The 12,045-nt window shown below is 36.0% G+C and overlaps 1 protein-coding gene across 4 annotated transcripts in view; it reads left to right on the top strand.

The window, feature by feature from the left end:
* Positions 1 to 1,416: 1,416 nt before the first annotated feature.
* The window catches only part of RB195_025802 (uncharacterized protein), a gene marked incomplete at both ends in the record, with an annotated part of 59,806 nt that continues 49,177 nt past the window's right edge, over positions 1,417 to 12,045 (top strand). The window contains 8 exons of one of the 4 annotated variants that reach the window (XM_064214103.1): positions 1,417 to 1,462; positions 3,920 to 3,965; positions 4,039 to 4,139; positions 4,409 to 4,554; positions 6,211 to 6,306; positions 6,602 to 6,712; positions 6,941 to 7,057; positions 8,428 to 8,553. In XM_064214103.1, the coding sequence (XP_064069983.1) occupies positions 1,417 to 1,462; positions 3,920 to 3,965; positions 4,039 to 4,139; positions 4,409 to 4,554; positions 6,211 to 6,306; positions 6,602 to 6,712; positions 6,941 to 7,057; positions 8,428 to 8,553 (789 nt within the window). Of the gene's footprint in view, positions 1,463 to 2,756; positions 2,773 to 3,919; positions 3,966 to 4,038; positions 4,140 to 4,408; positions 4,555 to 6,210; positions 6,307 to 6,601; positions 6,713 to 6,940; positions 7,058 to 8,427; positions 8,554 to 12,045 lie in introns of those variants that run through there. The other 3 variants (XM_064214099.1, XM_064214100.1, XM_064214102.1) reach the window with 3 other exon arrangements.

Here is a 12,045-nt window from a genome sequence, read left to right as displayed (position 1 = left end):
ACAAGCATTCCTTTGTTATGAACTAGTTTCATGTTTTCTTCTATTAATTCATCATTGTAAAACTTTCCGAATTCATTGAATATCTTCAGAAAAAAATAGTCGTAGCTTCTTCCAGCATAGAATAGATTATGTAATTCTGTTGGTCTTTATTATGAATCTACCCTCGCGAACACATTTCTCTCAACAACTTGAAATTTCGGACCGTAAATTTTGAACAGAATTGATTAATAATATTTATAATAATAAAAATACTATACACAACGATATTGTACTAAAACAGCAGAAAACAAAACAAGAAAAGTTAAATCGGCATTAAAATTTCAAATTCTGAACAAAAATATTTTTGCATACCGCATGAATGTCCGAAAACTAGAAGACGATAGAGAAAAGCTCCAAAATTGCCGCAACACTTTCACAAAGTCCTCATCCGAACGCACCGCACATCTCAGTCCTCATGAGTTTTTTTTTTCTAGATCTCGTATAACGTCGAACGACTAAATAGCCTTGAATTAAAACCAAAAAAAAAATCGTTCTGCTCTCCGGCCAGCTGTTAATCGATCAGTAATCAACGTTTTCCTACAGTTACTGACATGATTCAACATGACATCCACATTCAATGCGAACGATCTTACATCCTTAACTGACATTCCATTCTTCCTGTTTTCAGGCGACGATTGATTACATTCCTTTTTTCATCTTGTTGTCATTTTTGTTATGGTTAATCGTTACTAAATGATCGTTATTATTTTGAACAATAGCTGTTGTAGATTCCTGCGTATGCTGACTATCCGGCTTTAAGTGTACTTTGATTGGAGTACTCCAGAAAAGCTGCCGGGACACACTTAAACATACAAAAACAATGCTTAAGAAAATTGGCGGCTTCAATTCCATCCTTTCGTTCTAGTTTGCGTATTCTGCCCGAAAATGTTTCGTGATTTCATGCAACATACGCCATTTAAAAGATTCCCCATTACAACAAGATCTTCCAGAAACTCATTGTCCGCGTTTCGATCTGCGTGCATAGCCACACAATGAAAACTGCCCATCTCACCTGAGATTTATCACATCTGCTGTGGATTTGCGCTGTCTACTGTTTTCTTTCCCTGTTTGTTTTACCGAACTTCTCTCTTTTTTAAATAGTGGTCTTCTGGAGGTGTCCAGGTTGTACAGGCGGTGAGATTCGCCCACAGCCCGTTGAAGAACCTGTGTCGTTGTGGCGACCGGTCACTCCACACACTGGCCGGTTCCCCATTGTGTAACTCGAGAGTGAATTTGCAAAACATTTACATTTCCTATGCAAATGTCAATAGATGTGCACCGATTCGATTCTGTACATAATTTGTTTTACAGTCCCATTTTTCCACGTAATTTGTGGATAATATGTTTTCAGATGAACGATAACCACTGAACAATAATATGTCGGGCAGAAAAATTCTGCGACGCTTTTCTTCAAGCATTTCTGGTTCGTGACTTTTCTTTTCGGATAAATTTCTTTCCTTTAAATTTGACTCGCTATCTCTTTCCTGTCGGAATGTTACATAGTTGGTTTTTTCTTTGTAAATTCACTTAGAGCAATGCAATTACGAGTGATCCAGAACGACTTCGAAGAAGTTTGTGGTGATTTCACCGTTGGGATGTGAATTTCTACGACCAACGAGAGATTCAATCCACATATACTCTCAAGGATCGTGGGAAAATTGTTTCATTCCCATACAATAATATCAGGAAATGTATACAAAGCAATCGTCTGCACTTAGTTCTCAGAAATCTTTGTTGGGGAGCGCAACAATGAGGTCGAATGGATTTCCTTCAAAAAGTTCTCGGAATACTGTTGAATGGTTCAAACCTCAACAAACTTTTGTAGGTACAAGAAATTTAAACTAAAATTTACTGTAAAGGTGTGTGGAGGAGTATTTTCATTGATAAATTATGATGAAGCAAAAAATTCTAGAGAGGCAATTATTTTCCTTTGTTCACTTCTTACGAAGGATTTTGTTTTCAAGATTACCATTAACTGTTTACTGCAACAAATCGGGTAAGAATATTTTACGAAGCGCATCTTTCATCCATTTCTCCTTTTTAACACTTTGACATCTAAAAGAATTTTCTCTTAAATTAAATTTCTCTTGCTGGATTTTGGCATGGCAACTGGGACCATTTCGAAAATCTAGAACTTCGAACCCAGGTCAGGATACTAAATCAGTGCTATTTTCTTCTATCGATTTTTTGGCCTTCCTTTAAATTCTTAGAAGAATCCTCTTCTTCTTCTATTCTTTTTTTAAACTGACAACTTGCAAGCTTTCCTTACGAAAAAATCGAGAAAGAAAAATATAATGCGCAAACTTTCTGTCTGTTTTTTTTTCTACTGTTCCCCTTTTTCTCATGCCGCAACCTCTTCTTGTTTATTAGCCTTTCGAGTGAACCATCTCTAACTTCTTCTACTTCCGTTAGAAAGCAAACCAGCACTTATTTTTTGAAGCGCTTAATAGGACAAGTTATTCACAGTGAGAGACGTGACCATAGCTTCTTCGCGGAGATCCTTTTTCTATAGTTGATCGAAAAATAAGAAAAATATGGAGTTATCGTGGTGGAGAAGACGAACAGCACTCAAAGACAGCCGACTGCAAAGAAAAAAGAAGCGATTTGTCGGTATAGCGGTTTCCATCAATCACATATGACCTGACGGAATGTCAGCTGTTTTTGCACTCTTTCTCGCCATCATCGCGAATCTGATTAACTAGGTCCCATCTGCTTCCATGTCTTATATGTTAAGTAAGTTTGATAGATCGTCATCTTTGTTCTACTCCAAAGTATTCGTTCAAATTAGCGACTTTGCAACTTTTTAGACTAAAAAACTCAAGAAAAAAAAAGAATTAGTTACGAGCAAAATTGTTGTTACTCTTCAACTAACTTTTGACAGTAACAATGTTGCAGTTTTTCTTTTCCCTGAAGATTAAATTTATGGAGGAGGAAGGAACTCTAGATAAATATGTAGTGGAACGGAATGCTATTATATTTACGACTTTTCTCTCACGTGCGCGTACATCTAAAAACGTAAAGTTTTCTCGATAACAAAAGAAAAACGTGTTGATTCGTTTGATAGGTTTGGAAAATAATTGTTTTAGATATTTCATCATTATCATTACACTTTTTTGTAGTAAAGTTTATTCGACTGTAAACAAATGCTATAATCTTTATCTCTGCATCTGCAAATTATAAAATACAACGGTTAACATTTAATTTGTGTTGATATATAATTAATCTACTCATGTGGGAGGCATTCTGACAAAACATCGTTACTGATTATTAGTTATTAACCAGTTTATAATGTTTCAGCCTAGGATTTCTGTCCAACTTTACTTTTTGGATGTGTCAGGGTTGTGGACATTAGTTAAGGTTTTATGAACTGAAGAATAGTTGAAATCGTTGTTGTCAAGTATTTCGTAATGGTTTTTCTATGATTTCCATATTGTTTTCTCTGTTCTGTTTTTTTTTCTACTAATTTGCAATCTATTAAGCGAAAATAAATGAAAATCGGGATTACATGAGCCGTTTTACCTCTGACTTGCCGATAAGTCAATACGTTAGCGTCGGAGCACTTCTAACGCACACTTACTACCTCAAAATATTTACGGTTGAACAAACACAACGGAATTACAAAGAAAAAACTCATTATAGCGTTTAAGTAATATTGTACTAAACAAGATAAAGGAAGTAAGAGCCCAACACAGATGTGTACCGTGAAATCTATTATTTGCGGTATTCAGAAGTCATAAGTAAGGTAATGATCCATACAAGTTATAAGATAATGTTGCAGAAGTTGAACTAACTCAAATATGCGAGATTTCTCAATAGAAATCTACCGAGAACTGATCCTTTTCGTCATGGATTCATAGCAATGATATTCGTGATTTTTCAGATCTGTTAACGATCCAAAAACGAACGAATGTGGACGAGAACGAGAAGTGAGTGCTGATTATACAGTGTATCTGAGACCTTATACCCTTTAAGAATAGCATTTGTAAATGAGTTTTTCAGTGGCACAGCTCTTCATCGAGCAGTGCAAATGGGCAATGCCGTCATGGCAAAAAGTCTACTTGACAACAGGTCCGTATGGGTTGACGAGGAAGATGGCCACGGTAAGGAATTTTCCTTAATAAGGGGAGAAAATTGCACCATAATTTCTTAGTAGAATCGAGATCGCGAAACCTACAAGGTTATGTCAACTTTTAAAAGTTCTCACAATAGGGAGAACGATGGAAAACCGCTTTTCAAACATGACAAGTGGTTTGATATTTGCATACGGTGACTACTAAAGGATCGAAAACGGTTCTCCTTTTTTAAATTTCAGATATAATCATTGCCGAGAATTTTATTTTATTACCAATTTAATGTATTTCTATTTCAGGCAGAACCGCACTACATTACTCTATGGAACAAAATTCTATCGAGATCATTGAGGTTCTTATAGCTGGAGGAGCTAATGTGGATTGTGTGGATTTTCAAGGAACGTCTGCATGCCATTTAGCATGTAGAGAAGGAAAAACAGATGCGGTAAGGTTATTGTTTTGCTCCAGTTTTTTTTTCCTCACCAAAAAAAATCGTAAGAATAAAGATTGCTCCTTTACCTTCCTTCGTTTTCCTTTTTCTAGCGATGAGTTTAAAATCTGGATTAGTAGAGGAGAGCTTCAGTTAGCAATTTCTAAGCACTTTCTGTTACATATACTCCACTAAACTAAATGTTTTAAGTGAAAAACTTTGTTGTACGGAAAATTTGCTACTATTACTGTTTTTCCCAGGATAATCTTCATGGTCAGCTTCACATTCTTTAATTTTCATTTTGCATTTTCATCTGGTCAATTAAGCTAATTAATAGCCATATTTGATAAAAAAATATTTCTTCTCTTCAAAATTTATACGAATTTCTCTTCCGAACCTCCAAATTGACTCCAAAATGTCTAATACTCTTCTGCCAACTATATCCATATGTGCCAATATTAATCCGCTGCAATTTTATAAAAAGTCGCTTCACTTGTTCGTAAGCTCTTTTTCAGTTAGTGGACATAACTAGATAGTGATGGTTTTAAGAGAAGAAATCCAGGGTTTGTTTTTCGAATGGTTTTATTAGAGAAACATTTCGAATCAGAAGCGGTCGTTAAATTGATCCATCCTGTTCTCCAGTTTACAAAACGAACAGGAAATGAATGCAAAATGTAGTGACAGTTCCTTGCAAAAACTCTAAAAAGACGATGCAGTTGTCACTCACGATTTGAGATCTTTCCACCGAAGGTTTTCTGAACATTGAGGGGGGTTTCTATGAATATTGTGTGTGCTTAATACGCTCCGAAAACACTTCGAATAGTCCAGAGCGTGAGAAATATGTCCTATACTTTCAGGTTGCAATTAATGTATTTTTCGTTTTTTGGAAGAAACTTTTGTGATGATTTGACTTTTGTGAGTGTGATGTTCCAAATTCCCTTGTATCCCTTTTTAAAACTTTGAAATATCTGATAGCATCTTCTAGCGAATTTTTGAAATGAAAATGTCTTTTCCTTCATATTTTTTGTTACGGTAATTTGTTCAGTGATATAGAAGTCGAAGCGAAAATTGTTATAGATTCTCAAGTCTCAAAAATAGTTATTACAAGTATATTTGTTTTATTGTTGTATTCGTAATGTATATGGTCTATTTATGTTTGTATTTTAGAACAAACATGTTCATGCTAAAAAGTCAACATTTTCGCTATGTCTCCGCCACTATTCCTTCAAAAATTTACTAGAATAAGGATTTTAATTAAGAATTTAACAACGTACCTGTTGAAAAACTTGCAGGAACACTGCACCCAAAAGATCTGCATTTATTTATATTTGTTTTTTCTGGATTCGCTCAAAGAACTGTCGACGATCGCACATTTTTGTTGGGTAAATATTATAAAATGAAGCGAAACTTGTGAAGAGGGTCATAGAAGGTGAACATAGGAGGACATAGGGGGTTGCAACAAGAACGGGATGAACAAAATAAAATGGGAAAGTCTAAAGCAACGGAACAATTAAATAAGTAAAAAACAATAGAAATGAAATAGAACGATAAAATGAACTATTCTCTATTCATTTAAGAATTAATAACATAATGCATAGATCCAGTAACTTTTAGCAAAATATGACAAACATCATTTTTAAATATGCTTCTATATGTGACATTTGTTTACAGTTCGAACTACTGATGATACATCGTGCGGATGCTTTTTGTATGGACAAGTTAGGAAAGACACCATTCGATTTGGCCTGTGAATTTGGTAAAGAAAGGGTAAGTGTCATGTTGCTGAATGAACAGGAAAAAGTAAATACAAAGCAGAGCCGGTTTCTGCATGGATTTTCCTTACAAAGTGAACTGTAATTATCCAACGGTTGGGAAATCAAGTGGCCAATCATCGACGAATGGCTTCTTTATTTTTTTTCCCTTTTGCATATTTATATCCATGAATTCACATTTACTACTATCCTGGCAACCAGCAACCATAAGGGATCTTCTCGACTAAAATTCACTCTTATAATTTGTGAATTATTTCTTTATTGATAATTTCATATAAACAATATTTCAGATGGTAGACTACATGCTAAAATCAGTCGAGGATCTGTCACTGCTTCAACATGCTGGCGAAGCTCACAAGGCGTCAGCGTTACATTTGGCCGCCAGAAACGGTCATACTCACGTGAGGATAAGTGTTTTTCTAAAATCCATTAACAACCAGAAGCTCATTATTTGCAGTATCCAGACGAAAAAATATGGATTTCATGGGTTAAAATTTAGTTTTTTTTTCTTGTGTATGTCTTGGTTTGTAGCTGCTCGTTCTAACTGTATTAAACATTTTGAAAAAAAAGAGAATTATGGTTGAAGCAATGAGAAAAACTACAACTTGTTTAAAGGCAAGAAATTTTAGATTGTATGTCGATTACTGGAACATGGTTGGGACGTGAATCGAACTACCGCACTCGGTAGCGCACTTCATGAAGCGGCCGGTAATGGTCGAGCGCAAGTAGTTCGATTCCTGCTGCATGTGAGTCCTTGATTTACAGGAGTAAGATTATATTCGTAGAGTTATCGTTAGGAATTAGTAATCTTCCGAAACCATCTGCTCTATTAGAAAGGTGAAACCCTATTAACGCATCATAGAAACCTACTGAAAATCCCATGAATTTTAGGGTTTCACATATTTGTCGTTTTTCTCTCACCATACGTACCATACTGCTTTAAAAGAAAAAAAAAATACATGCATGAAGCGAAGAAAAACCTTTTTTTCCTCCGACAGACTCAAGAATTTCTGTCTCAGCCAATGGTTCATGCTTACTTACTTATGAACTTTTTATCCTTGCTAACTTTTGTAGGTGACATTTTATGGATCGAGGATTTAATCTTCATTCAAATTCGATTTTTTAATGTTCATTATAACTGTTGCGAATTCTACGACAGGTTCAATAATCTCAAAATGTATGTGTGCGCGGTGAAACTTCTCGAAATAAATATTTTTTTAAGTCACATTTTTGTAGTTAGCACCTAGTACTCATTCCAAACAGGACCAGTTGTTCTTCCAAATAGATGAACGAAGGGAATCTTCCTCTACCTTAAGTATCTGGAAAATGATTTCAGAGCTAATAAGCTCCTAATTTAATGCATTATTGCGTGAAAATTTGTGAGATTTTTGATTCCACACAACGTTTAAAAAAACCTTAGTTGTAACTTCTACTGCAATCAATTTATTCCTGAAGCACTTACGAGAAATAGGATAAAAAGAATAGAAATAGAAATTAAATACAAAACTAAAGAAAAATAGGAAATTAACATAAAAATGTATAACTCTTTCTGTACTCTAAATACTCTAAATATTCTGAGGAAAATAGCACTAATCTTACATCCAAGTAACTTTCACATATTTATTATTTATTTATTTTATTACTGTGTGCACAAAGTAAGTACAATGACCGTCTGGTCATTTTGTTGCTATTTTTCTGTGCTCTGCAGTAATTCCTATAATTTATAGACTCTATAGCAGCTTAGCATTTGCATCACTATAGTTTATCAGTGCAGAATAAATAAACAAACAATAAAATGAAACCTTTTTCTTTCGTCAAAGTAAAAAAGACTGTGAGATATCGAAATCAAAGTAGCAGTATAAGTTCTGCAAGAACACTTTACACGTTTTTTTCATGCTCCGTCCCCGAATTCGTTCAATCAAATGTTGTTCACATAAGTATCGTCACGTTCAACAACGATATGTAGTCACGGTTGCACAGTTTGTTCCCATTTTTTTCGTACATAAAACGTGCACACAGAAGACTGGCTGACAATAACAATGAAGATTGAAGGCAGTGTTGAAGAAGTGAAAAATGTTTTCAATGTTCTCTATTGCAAAAATCATATGTGATTTAGGCAGGAATAAATGTAACACTCACAAACGCAGCTGGTCTCACAGCGTTAGAGTACGCAAAGAAGAACGCACATCGTAATCCTATAACGATTAAGGAAATACGATTTCTACTCAAAGGTAAGGTTTAGGACTGTTGCGTCACAACTGTTATAATCATAACTAACTCCGTAACATGAAAAGACTATTGTTTTAAATTTCATCGAGCTGAGATTCAGTTGAAATGTATGAGACTACATCTGGATTATCCTTGGATTTCTGACTGTCTCGTCTACCGTCAGACTTCTCAGGAAATTTCAAGTGATACGTCAAGATCATCAAAATCCCCAAAATTAATCTCACGTCTTGAGACGACACCTTTTATTATGGTAATTCCAAACATTTGAACGCTACTATGAATCTCATTCTAGGATTTAGGATTGAAATATTGGTTCAAATGAGTTCTAGCACTTTTTGATAGCTTAAAATGCGAAAAAACTCGTCCAAATTGATCTCTTCTCCAGCGGTTACGGTCCTCCGTGAACTTTATGGATAATTATATTATCTTATTATAATTAGACCTCCTTAGGATTTCCATTCCAATGTCTGTTAGTGCTTTTAGAGCTTTTCTTAGGATTTATTGAGTTTGGAAATATAATAGTGAAGCTAAATTAAACGCTACTAAACGTTGTAATACCATGTTTCGTTCCTTCGCAATTTTTGCATTTCACGCCTCATTCACCCTCTTATCATTCTGAGGGATCGGTGACTAATTTGCGTGGCAAGGCCATACTATAAGCCAGGTAGCTGGGATCCTTTCGGTAATTACACTCTGACCTGAACGTTGTCTGGTTGCCTCTGGTCTCGTCTATCATCCAGATTTTAGCGCTCGTATGCCAATCCCCAATCTGTTCCCACCTGTTGCTAATGATAACTGGTAATGGTATTGTTAGTACCGCACTTGGCCGCATAATTACCTTCATATCTGCAAGCCTTTTGTTGTACCTCAGTAACTAGACGGCAGGTTACCATTCCCCCTTCCTTCTCTGCTTCATTCTTCGTGCTTTAATTTTTAATTTTTTTTTGTAACGCAGCGATAATTAATGAATTCATTGCTTTGGGAGATTCAGTCATTTCTGCCACTACTAAGGATATATTAAAAAGTGCAGTATCTTTGCGGGAATGTTTACGTGTTAAAAAGTTCAATACCCTCCTTTCTGGAAAAGGTGTGCTTTTCTCTAAAGATTTTCCCCTAGAATTCCTGAATAGCACCATTACTGACAACCATATTTGTATCTACGAAGGGTAAAGTACAGAACCGTTTTGAAAAATTGTTCCATGAATCCGTGGGTAACAGAAATCGTATAAATATCTCCAACTTGAGCAAAAAAAAACCGGAAATATGGGCAAGTTCTGCACCTGCACAGCAATGCGATAACATCTCAAATGTTCGCGCCTAAATTTTCTAAGAACTTTATGTAAACACAAAGTACCAAAGAGAAATCCATCAATTACCATGAAGAACATCTGGATAAGCGATTAAAAATTTGTTCCCTGCACGAATTGATTGTTTAAAATGATTGTTTGGAACTGAAAATTGAATAAATTCGAACTGTTTCAACGATAAACATTTCTAATAAACTTAATAAACCATAGGATTAGAGCCTCCATAAGTTGAAATTTTTCTTGGGCGTCTGTTGAAGTCTTCCATAGTCCCAAAATCGGGTTAAAATTAAACTAACAACAGCTGTATTACTCTATATTACTGTTGTTGTCGGCCGAAAATGAGGGAATTTTCTGATTCTCCGATTCTCTCTAGTTTGTCCCTCAATTTCTTGCCCTACAAATGTGATCACTTCCTACAAATCCTTCAAATGAATTCACGAAATAATCTATTTGATTGGTTTCATATTATTTAAGGCAAACAAATGTTTGTTGTCTATTTAATCATCCGAAAATTACTTGAAAAGTTTTGCGAAGCTACTTGTACTAAATTTCGTTCAATAACTTTTTACACATTTATGAATGATCTTGTTTCACCTTCTCCAAGCACAATAGAATGAAATTTATTGGCGTAAGTGTATTACTTTTCAGTTTTCGGTATAAGGGAATATTCCACACTTCCATCCTCTTATTTGAATTCGTTGCTTCCACAGACGAAAAAACTCCGATCGTCCTCGAGCCTCTTTTAAATCCTCTTCTTGAATTCCCGAAACGCCTAAACTCAAAAATCAGAACGAATGTTTGACTGCTTGCTATTCGTCCTCTGAGGTGTAAAGGGAATTGACACCATTAATTTTGGTAACATGAATATCAGTAATATTTTGAATAATTGGAGTGCTTCCGAGCAATGTGGAGGAGTCCCACGCGCCAAGTAAGAATTGTAGGCTCACAATATTTGATTGTTTACGTTGAGCTCATGCGTCGATGACCACCAGACAAACCTCATCAGAATATGCGGTAGAATAGGCTGAAGTCATTCGATCTTGTCGAGTGCCACCTGTGCGACACCTCAACCGAATGAGGTAGGGTGCATAGAGATGAGGCACGCGAGATACAGGCGTATCAGAGTTTGGCCTAGAGAGCTTGGACGTGGTTGGCCGTGTGCCAAGACGAACATCTTAGGCCGAACGAGTGTGAGTAAGTGGTCCCGATGGCCCCTACAATATTGGTGGCGGCAATGTGTGCGGTATAGGACGCGGTCATTGCCTATCGATCAAGTCACGGTCACTCATGCATGCTACTGTCTGTCTTTTTGCCGCATCGCTTCTCCCGTCCTCAATCGTTCCTCGTTTAGTCGTCTGAAACGTTTTCTGAACATTTCCTAGCTGCTACTCGCGATGTGGACTTCATTTTCCTCGTTCGGTTCCGCCCATTCCACAACGGTTACGCAGCCTTTTTTACAGAAATCGCATGTAACTGAGAGCCGAAATCGTTTTTTGGTAGTGATCTCCATTTAACATTGCCGTCGTGTCCGTCTGTTTTTTTCTGTTTTAAGGCTCATTATGACCTTTTTCTTACTTTTCAAGTATTTCGCCGTTAAATACATGCTGTAATTGTCAGAAGTTTGCGTTTCTTACATCCGATTGCTTGTTTCGGTCCGTTTTTCAAGTGTTGCACTTAAGACTGTGACTTCCTAGGATGCTAACTTTGAACTACTAGGGTTATACATTGCTCCCATTGCTAGAAATTCGTGGCATTCGACTCGAATACTTCGATTGGCTCTAGATCACTTATACAGTAAAGAGAGCCTTACGCATATTTGTCGATGTTCTGCGCATTTTTCTCCCTTGATTTCTTCGTTGGTGGCTCGTTGGCTGTCTTGTTTACAGACGACTACATTTTTCATTGTAATTAACAAAAAGGATTTTTAGCTATGCAACTTTTCTACTACTAGTTACTGTATGGTACTCTACACTTTGTAAAAGTAGAACCGTTATTCAAAAATATAGGTTCATTCTCGTGCGCTGTGATTTTTTCCCTCAGGAATTATCGTGCTGTACTTGACCCATATTGATCTCACTGGACGCTCAGTGCCCTTAATTGCAGATTTATGAGTTTTTCTTCTGCATTTTGACCGATTTTTTCTTCTTAGCATTGTTGGTTTGCTCAAATAATTATTCTTAAACCTTTAGTACCTATAT

This window comes from Necator americanus, chromosome X (assembly GCF_031761385.1).
Source record: "Necator americanus strain Aroian chromosome X, whole genome shotgun sequence".
In the NCBI taxonomy this organism is placed as follows: Eukaryota; Metazoa; Nematoda; class Chromadorea; order Rhabditida; family Ancylostomatidae; genus Necator; species Necator americanus.
The sequence above is the reverse complement of the archived record's forward strand: the minus strand, read 5'-3'. Positions and strand labels throughout refer to the sequence as shown.